This window comes from Melopsittacus undulatus, chromosome 11 (assembly GCF_012275295.1).
Source record: "Melopsittacus undulatus isolate bMelUnd1 chromosome 11, bMelUnd1.mat.Z, whole genome shotgun sequence".
Lineage (NCBI taxonomy): Eukaryota > Metazoa > Chordata > Aves > Psittaciformes > Psittaculidae > Melopsittacus > Melopsittacus undulatus.
Window position 1 is genome coordinate 16,308,771 of NC_047537.1, and position 26,813 is coordinate 16,335,583.

The window sequence follows — 26,813 nt, forward strand, 5'->3', positions numbered from 1 at the left end:
AAACTGAAAAAAACCAACCAAAACAACAATGCCCTTTGGCTTTGCTGCAGCATGCATTGAATACCTTAATGAACTGAAACATTGCAAGTCCTGGATGATTATTTTGTGCTAGATCTTATTATTATTGACAACTGTCCCTCGAACCACAGGACCAGCAATCTGTTCTGCTGGTCCCTGCCCATGGCTGGGGGTTGGAACTAGATGATCTTAAAGTCCCTTCCAACCCTAACTATTCTATGATTGCATGGTTCTGTGAACGCAGGGTGATGATCTGAAATGAGCAGGACAAGGATGGTGAAGAATAAACTGTGATGAAGGGCAGAGGCTGGGCAGAGCACCCATCTTTGCCCTCAAGCACCTCCAGCCAGGCTGCGCCTCCCCATCTGATCTTCTGCATACAGGCATGGGCTGGTGGGGAAAGGGAAGGTGGGAAGAGCGGGATATGCATCTTCACTTTCTTCTTCTGCGTGGGATTTTTAGGAACAGCAAATACTCTGCACAGACCATACCCTTTAATTAAACTGCAATTCTACTTAGTTTTTGATGAGACAAAACTGGTTTTAGTTTTTAGTGAGCTTTCTGTTTTGTTCAAGCCCATGTTTCCTCCCCTCACTCTGCTGCTGCTGCTTCCCACAGAGATGGTCCTAAGTTATCCCTGACTTCAGCATCTTCCACAGTGGCAGCTAAAGAGTGCCAAGACAATAAAGGTGAGATGGACAGCTCAAATTAATCTCAATATTGCTATTCCAGGTGCTAATTCTGCCTGTATATAGTTTCAAAACAATCTGTAGTAAAGTAAGAAGAGAAGCATCCTGAACCCTCAACTCACAGGGCTGAAAATAGCAGGAGCTCGGAAGAAGGTATTTGGCAGACAAAGAATACAAGAGTGATTCTCTTCTCTGCAATTTCATTTCAACGGGCTGAGATATGAGTCCAGTGCAGGAACACTGTTCCAAAGCCATAATTAAAATCAGGTTTCAGGAGGAAGCATCGTAAGTTGCTTATTATTTCTGGAATCTCTAGGTACTAAAAATGTCCCCAGATTATTCACCAGTACAAGGCTGCTGGAGGAAGGCCCCTCCTCTCCCTAATTTTTTCCAGGTCAGCAGTAAGCTATGAAGTCTTCGGAAGCCACTTAAACTCACACAAAAGCATCAGCCTGATGTTTTTACATCTTCCAACAGCAGTGAGAGGTTATATAAACTGAAGTGCAGGTCACATCCCTTTGAAGGTCTCTTTGGCTGCAAAAGCCCACGGTCATTTCAAGAGGAGAAGATGGCCATGGAGATCCCCAGCACAAATGCACCTAACCCCATGCAGAAAACCATCATTCTCCCCAGCTGCTGTTTTACAGTTTTGCTCATCTTCTTTTGGCATCTTCTCAATCCCTGTGGCCAGGCAACACTGAGAGTTGCCAAAAACCAGTCCCAGGGTAGGAGCTGAGCATGCAGTCACCATGGCTGTCATATGGTACTGAGCTATGATTCGGTCACCTCCTCAGCCAAAGGAGGATCAGCCAAGGGATTCTTTAAGTCAGTTATAATGATATAAATGAGTTATATCATTAAAGATCGGCACCCAAGAATGGCTGAATCCTCTCCAGTAGCTTCCAGAGATCCACCAAGAAAACCAGGGAACACCATCAACCCCAGGAGTTACACCAGGCAATCCCATCCCACTGGGAAGAGACACAACGAGCAGAGGACATTACGCACTGCGGCACCATTTGACTGTTTGGAAGCCTTTGTGCTCCTAGGACTTAGGTAATGGGGAAGAAGGACCATCATCTCCTTCAAGCACACATCTGGAGTGCATTTGTGTGTTTCCAGCCCTGCTTCCCCAGATGGACAGATGCCTGAAACCAGCAGTGGGGTCGTCTGCTGGCGCAAGTGCCGTCAGCTCAGCTGACTGCAAAAAATGAGCTGTAAAAGGCACATTTTGCCCTGAATAGCAACGGTAGCTTCCCTGGAATTATGTTTGATGGGAGGTTAAAAAAACCCCACTCATTCAGCTTCCGAGCTCGAAGTAAGGCACAGAGCATTCAAAAGCAATCAGTAATCATGGTAGAAAACTGAATGATGGCAATCTACCAACAGTGAAATGAAATGTTAACTTTCCACACAAATCTTTTTAGGCTGCATATTTATATATTTAGTAATAAAAACCATATTCATGACTATTGTCAGCTGTAAAAGTTCTACAGTAATAACAACACCACTAATGGAAACCGAAACTGGAATAACATTGCCTGGATCAGTAGCTTCATCGCTGATGACTTCCCTAAAATGATCCTATTTTTCTATGCAAAAGACATTAAACTCCAGAAGAGTCCTACAGACAGACTGAGGATGTACCTGATAGAAAAAAACATAGCCACACTTCAATCTGAGATTTCAAATCAAAGTGTTTATGTGATGCTGCATTATGACCCATAGTTAGTACAGTTTTGAGGCAGTATGTCTGTTTTTAAGGATTCAAGGCATGACTGACAAGGTGTTTTTATATTCAACCACAACTTTCAATTACAGATTGGCTTAGTCTCCAGGAGAGATCTTTCTTCCCAATTAAAAGGGAAAAATCACTTTAGCATTACCAGAATGGACATGTTGCCAGACCCCTTTATTTCTTTCATGTAGATCTGATGCAGCATCAGTCAGAAGCGTTAGTAAACACAAGCAATCTGTGCTCTCACTTTTGGTACCATCTTCCACAGGTACATTGTGAAAAGCCTCCAAACCTGCTGATTGAGGCTTCATCTTGAAAAGTACCAGAATTACATTAAACAGTGTCTATCAATGAGCTAAAATGCTACTATTTTAAGGGGAAAAAATGTAGAGAAAGATCTTAATAGATATTCATTTATTCTCTCTCAGTCATGCAGGAAAGTTCATGACTCATGACAAGGGATGAAGGATGATGTATTTTAAAGCCAGAATGTGAAACTAAATTACACTTTTAATTGGGAATTCAATTTTTCCCCATCAACTCCAAATATCAGAGTACACGCTTGTCTATCATTTACCACTGAAGACTGACAAGACATCCTTTAGGAGGTGCAAATAAATGGGGAGCTTTGTCAAGTCTCTTAGTTTTCCCTTAATGAATTATTTAACTTTGTCTTCACAAGTTAAGCAGCAGTATCTACATTCTGTCAGCGTCTGGTATGTCATCCCCAAAAACGTGTTGCTGTGGCAGATCAGGCTCTACATGCACTACAAATATCGAATTTGAGATCAAATCCCCTTTAACTGGGTATAAAACTATGGCAAGTTTTGAGATTGCCAGAATGTGCTTGTTGTGATTCTGCTTGCTTCTGGTTTTGTAACTGGCTTTTTGTGCTTTGGTTTCTGATGTTATCTGTGACAAAGACGTTGGCAATCTCAGATGGGACAGTGCTTTTCCCCATATGTACAATACAATAGTATGGAAAATAGTGGAAACATTCCAAAGCCAGCTTGTGACACAAAATCTGAGCTGTGGAGAAACCCTGTGGTAAGAGGACGCATGAAACTTGTAGGTGCTCCCAAAAAACCCTAGTGAACTGGGTTAATGGAAAGCATTTAAGCACACTTAAATCAGGACTTCAACACCACAGCATTAGGTCTGGGATTAAGAGTTTACAGAGCTGAACCTCAAATAAACCTCTTTCAAATGCAAATGTTTGGGAAAGAAATCCTTTGTCTATGGGGCTCAGTCAGGCCAGTCAGCACTAACCTGGATGTGGAATGATAACTGGAGCATCAGCAGGGAAAAGGGGCAGCACTCCCTGTGATGACTAAACCTCCCAAGGAATGTCATACAGTGAGAACTTGGCCTCTGTGGAGCTCAGTGATGGGTAAACATGGATAGCTACCTGGGTTTTCTCATGCAGTTGCCACCTTGAGATTTGGAACTAAATTGCCAACCCAGTTCTGGCTTTGCTATCTCATGTACTTGTTCAGGAATATATGCAGTGTAAATAAATACAGATTAGGATAAAATATCCCATGTCTGTGTCAATTCACTTCTCCCCCACTGAAAACACAACCAGTGTGTGGAACCCAAGCTGCCCTGTCATGCTGTGCATCGCTATTGTAGAAAAGCATAATCAACACTGTATTTTAACCAAACTGGAGGCAATTAGTTCCCCTCGCTCCTCAAAGACCTGAGCTACAGATGTTCTGCCTCCCTTGACAGAGCGAGGGACTTGAAAACTATCATAAACAAGCACAGCTCATTTAAAAGAATCATTTCATCTTGAAAGGGACACATCTCTCTTTTTTATGCTTGTGTAAATCAAAATGGGCTTGATCGATTCTGCTGAAAGTTCCACAAAGAAGCGATGTGTGTGCTAAGATGAGGCAAGAGGAATTTTAACTTGGCTGAAAACAGAGCATTGAGTTCTATCCTCATGGAGCTTTCTTCTAAACGTATTCCTCTCTCATTTCTACCAGTCTAACTCCATGCAGATGATGCTCTTTCATTGTTCATGGGTTCCAGAGTCTGCCCAGAGAACTGAGACCAAAGCAACCACAGGTTTGGGATGTGACAGCGCACAAAGCCCTGGGGACACCTGCAGTTCACAAATATCACATTAAGACAGAAACAGAACTTTTGCTGCCCTTTGTTATTAAGTAGAAGCACCAATTAGACCTCACAGAATCATAGAATGGTTTGGGTGGGAAAAGACCTTAAGATCATCCAGTTCCAACCCCCTGCCATGGGCACGGATGCCTCACACTAGACCATGTCACCCACGGCTCTGTCCAACCTGGCCTTAAACACTGCTGGGGATGGGGCAGCCACAGCTTCTCTGGGCACCCTGTGCCAGTGCCTCATCACCTTCACAGTAAAGAACTTCTTCCTTATATCCAACTTGAACTTCCTCTGTTTGAATCCATCACCCCTTGTCCTATCACTACAGTCCCTAGTGAAGAGTCCCTCTCCAGCATCCTTGTAGCCCCCTTCAGATACTGGAAGCTGCTCCTGAGGTCTCCACGCAGCCTTCTCTTCTCCTGGCCGAACAGCCCCAACTTTCTCACCCTGTCTCATCACTTCACTTGAAGTAAAGAATTAAAAAGACCCATACTTACAACATGTTTATGCTCCTGTTACACTTGCTGTACACACCAGAACACTCATCATGACAGCCCTAAGCAACCCTGCAGAGCCTTAGCACGCTCCTTGCTCTATGGCTCTATTAGGTAGGAGTGAAAGGGATGAGTAATAATATTCACAGCTTCCCTGCCGACAGGAAAATGTAAATATTTCTTTAAAGTGCTTACGAGACAAACGCACAGTACATTTGAAAAATGTCCCCTTCAATATTTAAACTAAATCCTCCTTTTTCACCTGACAAACCTGACCTTACAGCACGGCAGCTAAGTGAGCCATTCGTTCTACTTCAAAATCTCAGTCCTCTGTTTAGGAACCAAAACAGGATGGATAATATGGTCTCTCCAGAAGCATTTTTCTGTGATTTAGCATGATTAAACCTAACATGTGCTTCTGCTGAGCCCTCAGACAGCATTTGGAAAGCAGGGGGTAAAGAAGTCTCAAGCCAATTCTCAGTCTCAATAAGATGGAGAAAACTGAAGTTCTAGAGCATTTACAGAATCATGGAATAGTTTGGTTTGGAAAGGATCTTAAAGCTCCTCCAGCTCCAACCGCTGCCATGGGCAGGGACCCCTTCCACTGGAGCAGCTTGCTCCAAGCCCCTGTGTCCAACCTGGCCTTGAACACTGCCAGGGATGGGGCAGCCACAGCTTCTCTGGGCACCCTGTGCCAGTGCCTCAGCACCCTCACAGGGAAGAATATTTCCCTTATATCTAATCTAAGCCTCCCCTCTTTCAGCCTAAAGTCATTCCTCCTTGTCTTGTCACTACAACAACCTGGTTTTTACCAACCTGCTCTTCCAAGAAAAGGGAAATGATAGTCCAGCCATTGAGATCACTGACTCTAAGGACATCCCCAGGAGCAATGCAAATGAAGGAGTTCGGCTGTTTACTACAGCAGGACAAGAAGCAGTGGTCTGCAGTGGAAGGAGGATCCGGCTCTCCACACCATCACGTGGCAGAGCCATCACACAGATGAACCTGTCAAACTGCAGTTTAAATCAGATCCTTCCTATCTGCAGATTGCTCTGCAACACTGCAAGCATGCATTTGATTTGATTTGTGCAATTTTAACACTCTACAGCATGCTTTTAAGTAGGTGCTATGTTTCATCTGAGAGGTGAAAAGGATGAGAATGGTTGTATTTTGGGATGTATGCATTATTATTCGGTAGTTTATCTACAGTTAGCATCTGGAGTGGTATTTTACACTTAAAACCCAAACAAAAAAACCCTTTTATACCATCAGTGTGCACAAAGACAACATAATCATTGTCACACAAGGGCAGCAGTGTGAGCCACTGTGGCTCACACTCTTTTACAGCATGATTTATAATTTAATATTCCTTGTGATTCTACGTGCCTAGCAAAAAAATATTAACTAAAACATATCAAAGAGGTTCCCCCCATATCTCAACCTCAGGAATGCAGCTTTCCTGGTCATAAAGACTGGAGAGAGAGCATCTGTGTTAGCACAGCTAATTAAAGTGTAAGAAAACCTCTCTTCTATCTGGCTTGTGAAGTTGATAACACGTAAGTTATAACTTGTATAAGACATGATAAACTCTGTCCTTCACCAAAAGAAATGCACTTCTAACATGACTTACTGTAAACAGATCTCAGGGTCTAGCAGCTTCTAATCAGAGGCAGCTCCGTAATGGACTTGTTGAGCGGTGACATTTCCTACAACACTTGGCACACGTTGAATAATGATGCTGTTGTGGTTAAACCAGATAAGGTTCAATACTAACCCAGGGAACAAAGTGTTGGGTTTTTGACTGCATTAAGCCACAATTTACAAACACGAACCTGAAATGTTTGACACATGAGGAAAGAAGAGCCACCAGGAGAACACTGGAAAGGATCTTGGGCTTTAGGCTTTAAGTTTTTAAGGGGGAAAACTCACTTTAACATCACCTTTGAATGAAATGACTCATCACAGTTGAAAAAGAAAAGAGTCAATGGCTACAGCTGATGGCCAAGAAGCCCGTTCAGATGGGACACAAAGATGGAAGGATTAGTGTACAATAGCTTGGTTCCCTCCAGCTCACAGGGCTCTACCCCCCGGCGAGGAGCTGACATGAGAGGATAAGACAACTCCATTAAGGAGCCCATATCACTTCTCCGCAGCGTTCCCCACAAGCAGATGGAGCAGCTATTTAGCCAAATGCACCGTGACTCCTGGTTTATACATGAGCATCTGGGATGTTTCCTGACGTGGGGCGATGTACAATGTACTCCGATTTATCAACTGTCCCACGTGCAATTAAAGATTCAGATAAGTAATTCGGTGGTAAAGGCCCCTTGCTTGAGCTGAAAAGCACCAAGGCGTGAGGGGTCAAGTGTTTCTGCGGGATTTATATTTACCAAACAGAGCTGCCTGCAAAGGAATGTCCCCATTGAGCTGTGGCAGAATTAGGTCCGAGGAGGAGTGAGCTGAAGGCACTAGCTGGATAGCTTAGCTATTTCTTTGTTTCAACTGAAACGAATTTGAATGTAATGTCAGAGGTATTAAAACACCCCTCTTTATTGCCCTAAGAAACAAAATAGAGATGTAGTTAGAGCTGTATAATTTCCTGCTAATACACATTTTGATCTGAGGATAATGTGCAGTATCACCCATTTTTCTGCGCATTCTACAAAAGGCCTCTAATACCTTAGAACCATTTAATCAACATCCTATGCAGGCAGTGAAGAGATAATTGAAATATAAGTACTGTCATCCATATCCCCTTTGGGAAAGTGACACAGTAAGCATTATATCATTCCATTAGACCATCCTTTGATGTGGGTTTTATTCTCATTAAACTATGTTTTAGCCTCAAGGTTTCTTCCCCCCCTACACACACTTCCCCCTGACGTGACCATGCCAGAACCGCCCCCCCCCATCCCGCTGTTCAAAGGGAAGAAGTACATTTTTACAAGCAATTGTACATGTCAGAAATATAAAGCTGCCTTCTTAATTTCTTGTTTACCAAACAGAGTCAATGACAGCTTCTGGAAAACACAGGGTGGAAAAAAAAGCCCAGGGAAGGCAGGAGGGTGGTGGTGGGGAAGGAATGCATTTACTTGTTTTCAAATAATAAAGCCTGAATACAAGCAGGAGCACAAAAAAAAGGCAGCCGTGGTGGTGTCTGCTTTGAATTGTGCCCCGTTTAAACAAGAGGAAAGCCTCCCACTGAAAAAAGAAACATTTTTATCATTCACAAAGATCTCAGGGCAGTCCCTTTAAAATGAGGTATTTTCTAAACAAAATAGTGGAATGTTTCCCTGCAGGGAATGAGCATCTGATCCCTTAAAAATGATTATTCTTGAAGAACTGCAGATTTATGGAGGTTTTGTTTTATTTGTTTTAACTTAAGGCGAATGAAACCTGTCTGAAATGACCACCCAAGGGAGCAGCCCAGCCAGCCTAAGCAAAGGCTGCTCTTTAAATGGGAACCAAAGTTGTACCCAAACCCTTGGGGAGGTTTTAAACTCCTGGCTTAAAGCAGGGCTGGCTAAATGCTTAATGCAGGCTTCAGCCTAAGCCGAGGACATGGATTTCTTTTCACTTACAGCAGCGGAGCTCCACTAACATTAGTAGGAACCTTCCGGATTCACATTAGTGTTAGCAAGCAAAGAATCAAGCTAATTACACTGAGTTATCAACAGTGATTACAGGAGGATGTTTTTCCTTAAGATGCACACAGATTTGTTCAGAATGTTCTGGTTTTGTTACACTTGTAATTGTAAGCTCTACTACAGGTAACTGAGAGGAAAACTCAGTTTTACATAGAACTACTCTAGAGTCACGGTGTGGTTTTGAACAAACAGGGAAAGTTTGACATGTTTAAGACTGTCCAAGTTACACAGTTGCCATTATAACTACAATTAGTTAATATAAGAGAAACATCACTAACTTAGGAGGTCTTTTTGGTCTCATTCTTCAAGAGTTTGGCTTATAGCTTAAACTGATCAAAGTCAACATTCCATTCTGAAATGTCAACAAGGAGAAAAGCACTACTGCCTCCATTAACTGCAATGTCACCAACCCTGGCCATAAGAAGCTCATATATAGAACACAGCTCCTTGCGCATTGCTAAATGAGGAAGTTAATGGGATTCTAGGAAAAAACAGTCTCCAGACAACATGAAGATTTATTTCTTTAAAGGCATCTCAGGCATTGTCTGTGTTGTGCCACCTTCTGCCACGTTAATAGACTTAAACTTCTTCAACGGGCAAGAAAAAGCAAATTTGAGAGTGCAAATATTCTGTGTAAGGCCAATTTAACTATATCCTATAGTGCATTATTCTCATATTGAAGGTTATGGGACCAGGCTGGCTAAATTCTGGAGCAACCAGGTCTAGCCTAAGAGCTGATCCTGCTGTGAGCAGGTCAGTCTGCAGGACCTCTCCTAAGGTTCTCACACAAGACCATCCTGACACTGCCTGTACAGTGCTTCACAGCCCAGGGGCATGAAACCTAGGGGTAAAGCAAGGGAGAAGCCCCATCCCCACTCCCTGGCAGACCCTGCAGCCACTGCTGAGACCAAACCCAAAGGACTTGGCACAGAAAGCGGCTGCAAGACGCAAAATACAGTGGGAACAGAACCAAAAGGTGTCCACACAGCCATGACTTGGTTATTTAGAATGTGCTGGTTGAGACCTTTTTCTTTAAGATGAAAAAGTGTTCCTGTACAACTATTATGTTTTCTATGGGTGCTTAGCACAGCAGCTCCAGCAGTACTAGAGTTCATCAACCCGGTCGCTTTTTAACCAGAGTGCGTGCAGTGTAGAGGGCCAATCAAAACTGTCACTTGGTACAATATAATGGAGCAGGATACTTGTCATCGTCGAGGCTAAGCTCACTCAGCTCCTGAAGCTAACACTACAGATTTATTTACGCTCACCTGCAGGAATATTAAATCCATTACCTTAAAAAGCAATAGGAATAAATCAGACCCAACAAGAAACCAGGCAAAGCTGCTGCTGTTTCAGTCCAAACTTTGTCTGAGCCCATGACATTTTTCCTTGTCAATGACATTAATAGAAGGAAAATAGTATCAGCTGTTGTTGCAATGCAAAATGCAAACGCACTCAATGGGTTTAACACTGCATCCCAAGTATGACGAACATCTCAAGCTGTTTGGATTTCCAAACAAGACTTGAGGGGTCAGAGGAGGGAAAGAGGACATGTGGGCAGGCTGGAATGATGGATGGTGTTTAGTGGCATGCTGTGTTTGGGTCTCCTCTTGTTATTTTTGCAACAGGATGTCTCTGATTACTCTCTGAATAGAGAATAAGGATGGTTACAACTCATTGCTCAAAGGAACCATTTTTTCCAGAGCCTTACAAATTAAATAGGGCATTGTAAAGCAAAGCAGGCAATGAACTATTGGGTGCTGTTTGTCACAAATCTAGCAACAGTGTCAGAAGATACCCCTGGGGCATCAGCGGTAGATTTGGGGCTGGCAAATAAGGTGTGTGTGCTCTTGTGCCTATGCACAGCAGACTCCAGCTCTGCAGAATCCTCTGTCATTGCCTGTAATGGTTTGGTCCAGGCCAAAAGGTATAAAATATACACAGCAGGGGCATACAGAGCCTCTAATTATTTAAGTATTAAAGTTGATGTGGTATGAAGAGGACTTCACAAAGGATGGAGAGCAATTGCTTTTCCAAACCCCGTCCTTACAGAACTGGTTCCTGGCTCACAGGGTGCTGCCTGGAGCAATGGTCAGGCCAAAGCTGCCAAACTTAAACACTTCTTGAGTGTTACCAGTAAGATAAAGACACTCTGTCCCCAGCCAAACCTCTGATTCACACTCCACACTGCAGCCCTGGCCACAGAGCATTGCTTTGGAAGCTACTGAGGTTCCTCACTGATGCCAAAGGAAACTGTAAGTCCTCAGCAACTTGTAGAAAAGGCTGAGATGAAGGGAACTGGGAACCATGTGATTGTGTATGCAGGGAAATGAGCACACACGAGTGTTGCCATAAAAGGCAGGATGTGTTGTTTTTCAAACAAAACCAGGTTTCAAACAAAGTGAAGGCTTCAGGCAGAAAGGAAGGGGAGACATGCTGGAAGCAGGGGCAGTCAGAACTGCCAGTTGATCTTAAACCTAAATAAACTTAGGGCTGAAGCTGCAAATGGAGGCCATGAAGTGAAACACACGGGAATCATTTCTCTACACCACCATAACATAATATTTCCTAATGAGCCAGCTCCATGAATTAGCTTATCTAAACCAAAGGCACCAGCTCATCCAGGGACTAAATGACTCAGGAACACCAAGGACCTCTCACTGGGGGTTACCAGCTTGATTCTGGCCCAAGCTCAAAGTGTCTAAGAATCATCTTCATGATGCCACAACCTCTATAAAGAATGTCACTGGTCTCAGTGCAGTTTCTCAGTGGGCAGAAGTTCATATCAAAGTCATCACAAAAGCCTTTCCAAGGAGCTGCAGTGAGCCAACACGATGGAGAGTTAACAATCTTCTCACTCTCTCAAAGGGACCTCAGGACTGAACCACGCTAAAAGTGCAACCCAAGCTGGCCAGTTCTGTAACAAGGACTACGTGGAATAAATAAAAAGGAAGGAAAGAAATTAACAGGCACAGGAAATCACAATGTATTTACAAACAGAGTAGATGAAGATGGATCAGAAAATGATGCCTCATTTGCGCTGGATATCACAGATGTTGCAACACAGCAGTTAAAAAAGCAGCAAGCATTTTATGACATGAAGCAGCTAAAGAGAAGAAAATGTCAGAACTCAAATGTCAGACAAATTTGGGGCAAGAACTCTCTCCATACCCCAAGCTCTCGGCATTCCTTCCCAGAGCCAAGACACCAGACTCTTACACACAGCTTATCCATCTCGGTCTGGCCTGGTTTTGACTAGTTTTAGCAGAACCATTTAAGGGTTTTATTTAATCAGCCAGGAAGGAAAGAGTTCAAGGAACACCAGGGAATATGTGGCAAAATATAACAAGGTTAGATCACTTGCACTGGATTATTCTCCTCTGGCACACCGCAGAAGAAATAACCCCAGTCAAGGTCTGCATGTTCATGTCTACAGGGAACGAGAGCGGCATTATTCAAGGTAAGTGACACTTTAAAGAACTTTAAATTAGCTGCTGACAGTCAGGTAGATAGATTGATGAGTGATTACACAAAGTCCCCAACATTACCATTTTGTGGTGAAAGCAAATATGAAGGGAGGGGGAAGTAAGAAAATCCATTAAATATGGGTTTGCCAATCTGTGGTGCATTCGGATGACAGTGGAGTTCACTTAAGGACACTGGGAACTTATAAAACAAATTGCTTTCTCCAAATCCAAAGTTGGCAGAAAGTTTCCTAGCTATGTTTTTGACTCCAGAAACACTGCAATGCTAGTACACTATGATAAAAACAAACAGTAGAACATCCCCCCATCATCTTTCTTCCTAATGAGTGTTGCTTCTTCCAAAGCTAAAGGACCACATGCAAGCAGAGCAGTAGTGCAGCTCCCCTGTACAGCACGATTAGGGCTGACTTAGTGCATGTACAACAGCTGCCCTCACTGCAGTGGTCCCTAAAATATGTTTTTAAGTAAAATTAACTCAACTCAGGCATCTGTAATTAGCACCATCCTCAAGAACAAATAGGACCAAGTTTATTGAAGCACTCTAGCTATTTACAATGAGAGTGAATTTACCCCGAGGTTCACTTGACTATTTTGTCTCAATTTTCTTGTAATTTCATCCATCACATTTTTTTCAGCCCTCCAAAGGTGATGGATAAAACACAGAAATAAATAGGACCAACTGTTCGCAGAAGCCTAAGGGAAAACATAATTTTGTTATAAATAATCCTTGGCACAAATCATGGAAACGCAATACTAAAATTGTTTGTTGAATCATTTATGAATTGGGCCTTCAGTTTTAGTTTGCAAATAAGCTGGAGGTTTCTGGTGATGTTCTTTTTCACTTTGCTTTTTTAGCTGGGAAACAGCCTTTGAGAAACTGCACTGATATATAATCCAGAAAACAGAGTAAATCAAGGATTTTTGCTTTATCTAAGGCATTCCCTATGCTAATAAAGGGCTTTTTTTGGGAGGTGGAGAGGGAAGGATTTACCTATGGATGTTAATAAACTAAATGATGTTAAAATTTTACTTTCTTTTCATAAGATGCCACCATTGAAAGCATTCAACACATACATAAAAGGCAAAGAGAAGATGGTGCCTCACAAAACAACTATAAAAAAATGAGTTGCAGCTACCTCTGCTGGGAGATTCCAATGGATGTTCATGTTCTAACAGACATAGGTGACTACTACAACCAGTCTATGAATTTGTGTTTGTTCTTAAAGGGGAAATCTTGAAGATTTCATAGAATCATAGAATAGTTTGGGTTGGAAAGGACCTTAAGATCATCGAGTTCCAAACCCCCTGCTATGGGCAGGGACATCTCACACTAAACCATGGCACCCAAGGCTCTGTCCAGCCTGGCCTTGAACACTGCCAGGGATGGAGCATTCACAACGTCCCTTGGGCAACCCGTTCCAGTGCCTCAGCCTCCTGACAGTAAAGAACTTCTTCCGTATATCTAACCTGAACTACCCTTGTGAGAAATTAATGCAGAAGTTCAGTGGAACATAACTAAGTGCTCCCACACTGTTCATATAGGTGTCACACTTAAAGAAATACACGAGTGGAAATCCTGCTGTCTTGACAAATTCAGTGTTTTAGAGCACAGCTGATGACCCAAACTCCCCCCATGAAGGTGAGAAACATGTAGAAATATGGTAAACCAGCGAGGTGCTAAGTCTTTTGCCTGAGTTTGCTATTTTTTGTCATCTGAAGAGAAGCTTGGAGATAGATAAAAGCAACGTGAAGACTCGTGCCTCATTAGGCAGAGCAGGTGTGCAGAGCCTTACCTGATCTGTCCTCGCACCAGTGGTCTGTTTTTTGTCCTGTTCATATTTGAGTCAAACGGAACCTCAAAGAACTGTAATTAAAAAAAAGAGAGAAGAGGAAGAATCAAAATGAAAGGATGCCGGAAAGGATGCCATGCGTGGAATGCGCTGTCTGCATCTGCAGCTGCTTTCATCTTTAGGTTTGAAGGTTCAGAAATACAACAAAAATGGCAAACGCCTCTAAGGGAGCTTTGATAGTTTTTTGCATGAATGCTTTTGGCAACCCCTTAGAAGGAAAATCACCTGGAGGACACAAACAGTTTGTGCAAGTCCCCAAAAGTGAATCATTTGAAGTAGAGTTTGATTCCATGTTCTGTTCTCAACAGGTCTGACACAGCTTTTATATGTACATCGTTACATATACACACCCATACAGCCCCCAGTTTTATATTAATACAAACAGCCCCTGCAAATATTGTGTTTCTGGTATTTAAAAGACAAACACTAATGTGTTTTTCAAGGCCATCTAACTTCTGAGAACCTATAACCCAGCCCAAAATCAATCAACTCTTGTAAAACGCTACTGAAACTGCACTGAGCGTCTAGTTCTAGCAGCAGGGAATGAACACACCATATGGTGTTATTTAATGTCACAACCCAATTTGACTTTAAACACCGCCTGTGGGAAAATTCAGGCAGCACTAGCTTCATGCTAGGAATTCCTGCAGGCTTTTGTATGATCCCTTTTATAAAGGATGCTCCTGGAAATGCACTTTGCCATACAGCAAAGTGTAAAGCCATTTAGGTTTATGTGTGCAAAACAGTAATAAGAATAATAAGCATATATTTTCTTATAGACAGAGTGGGATGTATTTATAGAAAGACTGTTTTCTACTGACGTTATGTCTGAGGTTTTGGGGCAGGATCCCAGTTATGGTGGATACATAGGAAAAGTAGCAGAAGAAATCATCATTTCAGACAATCAGCCTGACAATCAGCACAGTCACACTGCAGACAGATTTAAGGTGATGTGGTGATAAATGACTACATGATAAAATCTCTGTTATTCCAGCAAGCTGATGTAGCCTTTTACGCAACACAAGACAAACTTAAGAAACATCTTCATTCTGACAGTGCCAAGTTACTGGTCTTGCTACTTACTGGGGCTGCATTCCCAAGGGAATGCCTGCAGGCAGGGATGTTGGGAGCAGCAGGGACCCATCAGAACCCTATGGGTGCACAGCAGGGGAAAGATGCTTCATTTACAGGCACACAGAGATTACAGGGACCACACTTCCCATCTATTACTTGAAGTAATGACTAGATAACCATTTGGGAAACTCTGCTGTTGCTTCTACAAATCACAAGCATGGCAATAATTGGATGCCCATGGATCATCCTGCCTAAACCAGACCACAATATTCTCCACTCCTGGTGATATTTTTAACCTCAGGTTGAATAATCTTTCTGATGGATTTAATCATTCCCAAGAATAAGGTTATAAGAAAGTCCTGCATGCATATGAGTGCCCATGCTCAAGCCCATGTGCTAAAGTTATCCTGCTTAAACAAAACTTGCTAACAGTAAGCTCTAAAGCCAAAAAATTCGGCAGTAGGCATCATCTTCATCTCTTGCCATGCCTGTGGAGCTGTCCAAACCTCGGAAGCAACAAGGGGAGAGTGAAGAAGGTCAAGGAAGCAGCAGCAGAGCCAGCAAGGGGGACTCTGGCTGGGGGACCCCAAACCTGCACTGCCCTGCTGCCATCCAAGAGTAAAACTCCCTGGGAAACTGTCTGCCTTGTCCCTCTCCAGGGGCTGGCCAACACACATTAATGGGTAATTACTGCCTGTGCTGCGTATTGAAGGCTTCAGTTTGCCCATGATGGATCCAAAACCTACCACAATTCTGCAGGGGAGAAATCCTGCATTTGTTGCTTTGCATTAAAGCCTGCAGATAAAATGCTTGACAGTTAAGGGATGTAAAAGCAGGGAATTGGTACCATCAAGGCAGCTTTTATTTAGTAGTTTCACAGCTAATTCAGTACAATTTCTTGCCTCCATCTGTGTGGCAGAGCTGGCTGGAGCTACACAGCCCATAGATGCTCTGCTTCCAGCAAGCCTCCCTCGGGAGCAATTGGATGCAGCATCCAACCCACTTCCAAGTCATACCAACTCTCCAAGCCTTCCAACTTTATTGCCTATATTCCTGAAGCAAATTCAAGCTTTGCAGGAAGAAAAAGGGCCAGTTTATGCATCATTCACTTTGCCAGAGCATCCTGGTACAGTACCAGGCAACCAGCTAACAGGTTATCTCTCATCCTCTGTTATCTGCAGCACCAACATTCTCCCCCAGTTACAACTGAAGTCAGTGGAGAGCCCGGTTTAGAGGAAAAGCGCAGAGTCTGTGGGGCAGCTACAAGCCCAGAGTACAGAGCACGAAGCTCCCACTTTGGAGGCACTGGTCAGATCTTCATGGCTACAACACTGCCCTTGAAACGGTGGATGCTTCACAAAGAACCTCTATAGGAAACCACCATGAGTACCTTCGGAGAAGGGAAAGCTCCCCATCTGGATCTGACACCAGCGATTGCTTCTGACAGCTCAGCGTTTTGCTAATGGTTTGTTTCACTGTTACATTTCAGAGACAATTATGTTAAATGAAGAAAAAGATGTCATTTGACATCAGGCTGATAGAGCAATACAGGGAAAAATTCTACAGAGCTGAAGGCTTTTCTCCTGAAAGTATTTTGGGCTCTGCTCAGTTTGGCTTTTTTTTAAGACACGATTTTTATTCATATTTGCAAAGTCTGACAGCTTTGACCTTCCTTCCAGTTTAAACTTGTGCATATGAGGAGATTCTGGCTCCTTATTTAAGTATTTAAGCTTACGGATAAAGTTATTCCCTGTGCAATGGATAATATCAAAATAGCAAGTTTTAAACTCAACGTATCTCAAACATAACTAAAATGAATGGCTGGATGCTGAAAGATTTTAAACTTCTGCAGTTATCGTTATAACCTGACAATACCATGACCAATGTATGAAATATTGTCATATATTGAATATGATAAGTACTTAACCCCTGAATAGAATATACATTTTGCACGAGAAACACTTCTCTGCTGAGTTAAGTAATGAAATAACGTCTGTCTCTGCTGAATACAGACACGGCTGCTCCCGAAATCGAGATTACTGCATGACTTCAGTCTGAATGTTTCACTCTTTACAATGTGACAATCAGGATAATCTGTTACTGTCAAGCGGACGCACGAAGCTACATATCCAATTGAACTACAGTTAAGAAACCCCCTTTCATTTGCAATGCCCTGGATTCTTTCTCGGAGCTAGTTGCTATTATATGTCAGCAAGATGCCGTTTATCAAACTTTTCCCATTTTGCTCCCAGATGTTCCACAAAATTCTCTCTCCACTTGAAATTATTTTCCCCTGATATTCTAGGAAAAATGGGAAAAATGCGCCTCTCAAATATCATTCCATCGGAGGGAGAGAGTGAACTCCAACATATTATCTCATGCTTGGCCAACACAGTACTGCTTGGTTCAGCAAACAGTAAATTCAATAAGATGAATCCTGGATAAATAAATATTTTAGAAGCACTCAAGAGGCTTTTTCCTCAGGAAGCTTGAACGCATCAGCTCAGCTGGACAATGCACAAGATTATCTGCCCTGGGTATTTGGGAAGGTAGGCATCCAAAGGGCAGACAGAGGGTTAAACCTAGAATTCCCTGAGCGACAAAACTTGGCAACAGCTTTCAAGACCCTAACCTAAATTTTAATCAGTATGCATGAACATTTAAAACACGATGATGGCAAAAAATAAATCAGGCCAGCGAGTACTTTGTGGTTCATTTCTCTGGCAGGCTCCTCAGACTCTTTGTGTAGATCTCATCTAGTTAATATACAGTAATTATATCCTAAACATCTAACAATTCTCAGATTAGCTGCCACATTAACACTTATAGCTGCTTATACTCAACTTCTTTTTTACACATTCAGCTTCTTCATGTTGGTTTGCACTTCGGTTTTAAGTGAAACATCAAGGAATGCTCAATTCCTTCAAACTACCTCCTGAAACAGTAGGGAATGCAGAAGGCAGCTCCTGGGGGACACACAGATTAATGACTTTATTTGGGCTGAGACAAGATTCCCATAGCATCAGCTTGCAGATGGCATTAGGCTACACTGGCACTTCCAAGGACTAACACGGTATGGGAAGACTGAGAAGGCATCCTGTGCCTTTCCAGGACACTCTCTTGCTGTTTCTGTATCATCAGTTAAACACCAACACCACTGATTAAGTTTTCAAAGACAGTGGCCTGACTATTTGCAGCTAATGAAGGCAGTGGAGCGGGTGGAAAGCCCTGAGCACGTGCTGTGTTTGTCACCCGTGGTAATTCCTGAGGGATGGATTTTAACTACTGAATTATGACAGTTCAATACCTTTACTCCTGTTCACACGGAAACATAAATAGAGTGCGTTAAGAGGAACAATATGTCATTCAGTTTATCAAACAGATCACCCACACTGAGGCTAGTAAACGTCTCTCATACATCGCTATGGATTTAGAGCATCTCGAGCACCAGCCTGGCCCCTGGCCAGGGCCAGCTCTGATCTGTGACACATGGAAACAGCAGCGGCTGAAAGAGGCACCCAGTCTTCCTTGTATTGACATAACATTTTGCTCTAATGCTAAACACATATTTACATCAGAACCGATAATCCTATGAGTCTAAAGATGGAGCAGAACCCTGCTATTAAAAGACAATTAAATTCAAAGCAACTCAGCGGTCTTCCCAATGCAAAACCACTCCTGCATCTGAGCAGGCTTCCATGTGATCTCTGGCAGCAGAACTGCTCTTTGGATGTATGTATTTCTCTCTGAAGGGCAGTTCAGATGAATCGATGGTATTAATAAGCAGATGAGAAGATGAGGCTGTTGGCAAGGAGCAGTCATCTCCTATTCTGCAGCACTGCTGGTCTCCACCATCCTCCCTCCATGCCTAGAGAGATGAGCTGCAGGGATTGATGTCTCAGAGCCTCTCCTCAGCTAAAATCTCCTTCTGCAGACCCAAGGAAACATTATTAGCACAATGCAAATAACAACCAGTACAACTGGACTCCCGCCTTGAGCACTTCCCTGAATGTCTACAGCCAAGGGTAAAACTGGGCTGATTTTGCTGAATTAGATGTTCCTGGTGTTCTCTTATTTCCCCTGAGCTACTGTAAGCTCTGATCCTCTTTAGTTCTGCCAAACAACGAGCTATTAACCAAAAACATCATTGAAACACACACTGCAAACCGAAAAGGCACATGAATCAGGGAGGAGCGGGTGGACCAAAACCAAGTGGAGAGTGTGGTGGCAGAGCACAGTCCAGGTACCTGGACAGTAACTTGAGGTTTCTTGGGAAGGTGACATCCAGAAAACCACTCCTTGCAGCTGGAAACACGGCCATTCATCAGGTTTTAGCATTAGCCTTTCACATAAAGGCTCCTGACATTCCCACGCATTCCAAGGAAAGCTGCCATAAGCAGCAGTGGAAGCCCATCAGACCACAAAGAGCTGAGTTCTTTCCTTTGTGAGTGCTCTTCCCCTCCACATTACCAAATTATTCCTACTTCTCATGTTTTCAGTGATTTATCTTACATTGTGATAAAGTAATATATAATTACATAAAAGGAGAAGAAAAACATAACATATAATTTTGGGTAAATAAGATCAAAGTCAGATTATTATTATAGGTTTTCTTCTGCTTTCCTCGCAATCACTTTTATATGAAAGCAACAACGAATAATTAAAGTATATTACAAAAGTCTTTTCATTCAATTGTACACAGATGTGACTGAAGCAAAGGCAAAGGGAAGGATTTTCAAAAGCACTCATGTACTGATCTAACACGATTCTCACTGAAGTCAATGGCAATTTGATTTCAATGAGAGCACAGACAGACCAACAGCGAGTGATTCTGAAAATCCCACCCTAATTGTACAAACAAGGGAAGGCTTTAGAGATTGCTGGCTTGGAGATTGTATATTTGAGAATCATAAAGGGCACACAGCACCTGTTTGTCTTCAAGATATGAAAATAAAGCAAGGCAAATATTTTAAGGATTAGAAATGGCTTTTTTCGTCTTCTTTTTTTTTAAGGCAGTATCTGAAAACCCTCTGGCTCTGCAGTTCCCACTCCAGCTATGGATCTGCTTTAATATTTTCCATTTCAAAGAGGATTCTAATTAAAAACAAGATTGATGCAAGCCTGAACAATGTTACTTACAGATAGAGAAGGGCAGCTAAACCCCACAATGTCATGTCACAGAGAACCCAAAGAAGGTCTGCTCTGGAAAGCATCTACCACAGTCTAATTTATTAGGTTTTTAATAAGCTTCCACAAAAGACACATTCTTCTTATTTGCCAGTGTGCAAAGACCATTGTTGTGTATAGAGAAGAAAACAGGAGGTAGCTGCAAAGAAAATGTGGATAACCTGCCACTTTAGACATACATTTTCAGGATGGAGAATGCAAAGACTCATGGAGTTCAATTAGCACTAATTTGTCCCCTCAGATGTATGGCCTGCTCTGTGGGCTGTGTTTTTTAAGGCAACATGTTCTTTCCTTGGCCACTACAAGAATGTGACTTTCTAGGGATCCACATTAGACATCCACTGCCACCAAAACTGAGAGCCTTTAGGTTTTTCACTGCACTTGTTATTTAAGTGCACTTAACTGGCAGCAGTGCCAGAGCCTGGCCCACTGCTCCAGATTGGTTTTCAGCTCATCTGAATCCTTTTGGTGGGTCTGACCATGAAAAGAAGTGGTCATAGAATCACAGAATGGTTTGGGTTGGAAAGGACCTTAAGATCATCCAGGTCCAACCCCTGCCATGGGCAGGGATGCCTCACACTAAACTATGGCACCCAAGGCTCTGTCCAGCCTGACTTTGAACACTGCCACAGATGGGACATTTACCACTTCTTTGGGAAACCCATTCCAGTGCCTCACCACCCTCACATTAAAGAACTTCTTCCTCATAGCTAACCTGAATTTCCCCTAAGTTTAAACCCATCACTCCTTGTTCTATTGCTACAGTCCCTGATGAAGAGTCCCTCTCCAGCATCCTCGTAGGCCCCCTTCAGATATTGGAAGGCTGCTCTGAGTCATTAAACTCTTGCCTCTTCATCAGCACTTCAGGCTAATGACATCCTTTGGTGATATCAGAAGTACCATTACATGGAGCTTGGGAAGTGTGGGGCCGTGTTAACACTCAGGAATGTCAAAGCAACACGGTCCTAACAGAGTGCTGCTTCATCCACAGGTCCTGTCCTCACTGAGGGCCTGAGATGGAGGTGAGGATGATGCCTGTCACTACTGAAGCCCAGCTGGATAAACCCCCTGTGGCTGCACTTGTGGCATTCACCTTGGGAAAAGCAGTAAGGGTGGAAGGAAAGAGGCTGCCTGTGGCCAAGCATGGAATTAATGAAGCAGGAAAAGGATGAAGGACTACATGTGGTCTGCAGTTGTGTAAGTAGCTTCAAATGAAGTAATGGAGCATTTGTACCAAATTATCTACTTTGTCCTTACATACAGCATTTTTCTTGTCTTCATATTTGAATCAGCTTTACTAACATCGATATGTGGGGGAATAAAAAGCTCTTTAACCTCTCTAATTTCAATGTACCTGATGTCCATGACTTGAAATAGGAGAAGAGATGTCAATCTCCTGTTTTAGTAAACAGAACTCAGGCTGAGTGACCACCAATGAGCTCAGCTCTTCCCACTAAAATCATATTTTGCTAAGAAGATATAGCAATAAAAATGAAATAATAATAAAAATGAACCCAGGCTTTTATAAGTTGTTTCATCTTGAGAACTGCTGACATGGTGAGCCACCTAAATAGCATATTCCCGAGGCCACACAGAGGTCAGCCACAGCTTGAGGGGAAATGCAAGCTGGATACCACAGACAGGCCTTCACCTTACATGATCCACCTTGGAGAAACAGCTTTCACAGGAAGAAATACTGGTTTCTGGTCAGCTGCCAAAGGCTTCTAATAATATTAAATATTTACCATATCATATTTACCATAGAATATTTAAGTGCTTTTTATTTAGCACACAATCAGTGCAACCACAAACAGAGCTCCTGACTCTAGCTCGGCTTCCAGGAAGGGACTTGCCCATCCATGCATCCAGGCTCCTTGAACCAAAGGGAGCAATTTCCATAGTGCAGGATGTTCAGATCCCATTCTTTCCTTTTGGACACAGACTTTGTCACCACTGGGCTCTTCCTTTTCATCTTAAAATGAGAATTGCTATAAAATGTGTTTCGGACCTGAACCCCCAGTTAAGATAAAACATCTCGTGCCCTTCTCTTGTGCTGAGCCAACTATTTGCGCCCACAGAACAACCTGATCTGGCCAAAAATATAACTGATTTCTTTCTGGATCTCACCCAGGCGGGACTTTGGCAAGTTTTTAATGATGACCTACAAGTAGATGTCAGATGCAGAGGTACATACTTCCTGCTCTTCAGGAACTATAATATTTCTATGTATTTTAGGACCAATTATTAGAGTTGAAGACAAAAATACTACCTTTATGCCTACCAAGATACACTCTGAACCACTTTAGAAAGCCGTTTTCCCAGAGATTCCTTTGCATTAAATCATACTTGTCACAAAGCCAGCATGCCGTGAGTGCAACATATAATTTAAAAAGCAAACAAAACTTCAAATAACAATCTCTTCACCAAAGATAGGAATTGCACAAGGTCAGGAGCTGGTTTAAGTTACTATATGTCCTAAAATACATACAGCCAGGTCCTCTGGACACAGTGCAGCTGCTTTGAGCAATACTGCAGATAAAATCTGATACTGAAGATGGCTTAGATAAATTCCTGTGGTGGAATAAAGTTGTTACTCAGGAGCTCTTGGGGAAGTATTTCTGCTGCCCAAAGCAAGTGCTTAAATCAAGCAGGAGATGCGGAGGCAACCAGGAGACACACATCTCCTCCAGATGGCAAGTGAGAGCAGAGACAGGAGCTTCTCTAATTGAGATGCACAGCGTTTATTTCTCTCTAGCAACTACAGAAGGATGCTGAGTTCCTGGCTTTAGCCAGGGCAGTTGTAAAAGGGGCAGGTAACTACACAGCCCTCCAGACAATGAGTATCAGCTGCTTTTCAGTCCCCTGTGCCTACTAAAGAGAGCTATAAAGCAAAGCAGCCCCACTGCTGCTCTGTTCTTGCCCAGGAGATTAGAGCAAGGGAGTGGAAAGGTGAGATTTAAATCGCTTCCACACGTCTCCTGGCTCCATCCCATGTGTCCAAGATCCAGGTCATTTTAATCAGCTTTTTAGAAATTGTCACTCAAATGATAAGAATACTAATCCACCACAATGTGCTTCCTACCAGGCACAAGAATATGAATGCATAACCTGTTCTCTCACATCACATGTAGATGAGTTCCCTTTAACTGCTTTAACTGACATGTCCTGTTAGCAACCCTCGCTTTCTTTCAAGCCAGACAAAAGCAGAAGGCTTGCCTGCTTTTGGCTATGGAAAGGTTATTTACGCACTTGCATACACAGAAAATTACTTATTCAAAACACCTTTTAGTTTTGGAACTAAACTCACTGTTTTACTTGGAAGTTCCTGGTACTTGTGAAAAAACCTTTGATTTGGTCCATCTGTATTGGGCAAAAAAGAAACAAATCTTCAGCTCCTCCTGGAAAAAATGCTAAGGAAAAAAAAAACCCAAACAACACAAAATTAATTGAAACAGGACAAACTGTGATACAGTCAATAAAAAAGCCTAAATGTGAACAAGGGTGTAAAGCGGCATCAGTGTTCACAGACGTGCCTCAGAAACACAGTACAGTAACTGCCTGTCACAGAACCGATCAGCTGGACTTACCCACAGCTCAAACCTCTCACTAAGATCATTCCTCATGAGTTTTTCCTTTAAAGACTTGATCTGAGGAAGAGCTTCAAGGCACATTTTTGTATATGGCACATTTAGGGCATCTGCTAGGTTTATAGAAGACAGTTCACAAGCATCCCCTCTGCATTAAAACTTAAACCCCACATTTTCCTGTTGTTCAGATGTCTGAAAAGATCAAGGAACCTCTGCGGGGGATGTGATGATTTACCTTTGCTGGCAAGAGAACAGCCTCATTGCTTCACCCCACCATGTGCTCTCGTGCCAAGAGGAGTCTAGTTTCCAATATTCTGAGGAGCTCTAAATGTTGATAGTATCAAAGGCACCTTGATGAGTGCAATACTATAACTTCATTTGGATGACAATGGATTTGTTGGTATTATTTTTTAATCTTGGCAATAAAAGCAAATGAAGAGGAATCCCATTCCTCCTGCTCATCAAAACATGTGGAGTAGATGCTCACAAGACTATGAAGTTTCTGATCAAGGATTTTACCTGTAATAAGTTTTGGTAGGGGATTTCTCTTCATGATTTTATACAGAATGTGGAGGTCTGTCAAATAAAGTAACACATACTTTACACGTAACAGCACAGAGGTACAACATAACAACAGATATCCAAGATGTATTTGAGCACTTAGCACCAGCTTGGCAAGAAAAAAACCCAGCAACCCTCTACTTCCTTCGTTTTTAAGACACCAACCGGGACCATTAACTGAGGAAGGCCATCATTATGCTCCTCTGCTAAGGGCTGCATGACAAACCTGTATACTGAGAAGTCACATTACAAAGACATCTCAAACCAATAATTAGGTCTCACCTTTCCTTCCCCTTTGTTAAGACTGAAAGTGAAGCAAGAGTCTCCTGATGACCCATTAGAAAACACAAACACCCAAACCTGTTGCAGGGGCATCACATCATCCATCTTTCTAAAGCTGTCAAGAAATGTTTGTCATTCCAATACTGCTTGCATCTCCCAAATGCTAAGATAACATCCCCATCAATCTCAGCTAGAGTTAAAAGAGGAGTTGAAAAATAAATAGTTCTGAGTCATGTTACTAAGAGGGATTCCACACACTATTAATTTTAGCTTGGAAACCAATTAAGACACCAGATCAGCATTACCTCCCCCCTTTTCAAGGTATAATGACCTATTCACTTGCCTGAATTTATTTATTTTGTGACAGTGATCCTTTCAAATGCATTAGACGTTTAAACAACAATCAGTTTAGTCCTGGCTTCTGGCAACAGGAGAATTTCTACCAAAAGGAGATCAAGGATATGGACAAGATAAGCATAATTCTCTCTCTTTTAGAAGGCCATTCTTACAATAAAAGAACAATAATAAGAATCATGACATATAAACAGAACTTATCCTAAGTACTGCATGAGCATCAATATGCCAGAATAAATCTGTGCTTTCCACTCAAAGCCTGAGGCAGCCCCTATCCCCTTCAACCCGATTGTGGCTTCTTGGTCACAAGTGCCACAAGCTACGGCAGCACTTTTCTACATCAGAGCAGCAACGGAGTGATGTGAGTGTGCAAAAATGCACAATCCTCCTATAAAAAGGGCTGTTAAAGCACAAACTTGCTGCCCAACCAAAGGGCTCAACGCTCCCACCCGGCTCCTGGAGCTCACACAATGGATATTACCTCTACCTAGCAGTGACTTGCAGGAGCTTTTTAATATTGACAGGGAAATGCCACTCTTGTCAGATTTGTCTTCCACGTGCCTCAAATGTCACCCTTATTTGCTAAGTGCTAGTCCTATATGAAGTTTTGAGTATCTGGGGAGTGGGGGGGGGAAATGATCAAGCCTGCACCTCAGTGACCTGATTTCCCCTGGGAGCCAGAACTCATCTGAGAGCTTTTGGGGCGACTACTTCAAATAGTGTCACCAGAGGGATCTGGAAGCTTTGACTACATAGGTCTGGCTAAAGCTGGAGGGTTGAGGCTAGTGCTTTATTCATCCACGAAGTAAAAAATCACCTGAATTCAACAGGGGAGTTGGCTGAAAATCTTTGTGCAAGGAGTTAAATCCAGACTCTGTTCTGGGGGACAGTCTCCATGGAACTAAACCCAGAATCGATGATAACAGAGGTGTGTTATGGTTCTAGTCTTGAACCAAAACTTTTATTTAGAAAAGTAGGAATATATACACAAGAAGACTAAAGATCCAAAATCCTACATCAAGGTACCACTGATCATAGCAGTCTTTCATTAATAGCAAGTACAGGGTAAACCACAGACTTTAAATTGCTTGTGCCAGAGCCTAGATCAGTACATGATGCCACCCATCTCATCTGTGTCTCTATGGACAAGCATACAAAATTAATACATAAAAAGCTATCAGGTCCTCTCAAGGAAGAACTGTAAAATCAAATCAGTCACTCTCACAGAAACACTTGAAATAAAGCCAATTATTACAAAGTGGAACTAAAAATGAACATTATTGTATTTGTATGACCCAAAAAATTCGTATTGAAAAGTCTGCTTTAGGGCCAGCTTTCAAATTCTTCAGTGAGGAAAGTGGGTGTGTAGATACCTACTTCTTACAAAACAAAAACACCCATAAAAGACATCCTGAGAAACAGAAAAACCTGCTTTAAAATTCACATCCTACTAAAATTCAAATGAATTTCCCTAGGTAGGCAAGTCCTTAAATGTATAACTCCATTTAATTACGCTGCAGTTCCTGTATAGACAAGTCCCAAGATGCTCTTAACATGATAATCATTAAATATGAAGTGGTGAAATGAATTGCAACATTTAGTAATGCTCTTTATGAACCAAGATTTATAGAGGAAGCATGAAATAAAACTAGAAGAGCACATGGTTACCATGTCTGCTTGTTGTACTGATAGAGAAAAGACAGATATGAAAATAGCC

At 42.4% G+C, this 26,813-nt stretch overlaps 1 protein-coding gene across 1 annotated transcript in view; it reads right to left on the reverse strand.

Moving 5' to 3' along the window:
* Positions 1 to 26,813, reverse strand: part of COX10 (cytochrome c oxidase assembly factor heme A:farnesyltransferase COX10) — a 102,271-nt gene that overhangs the window by 20,412 nt on the left and 55,046 nt on the right. Inside the window, exon 5 of the mRNA XM_034067675.1 lies at positions 13,995 to 14,065. Coding sequence (XP_033923566.1) covers positions 13,995 to 14,065 — 71 coding nt within the window. The remainder of the gene's footprint in view (positions 1 to 13,994; positions 14,066 to 26,813) is intronic.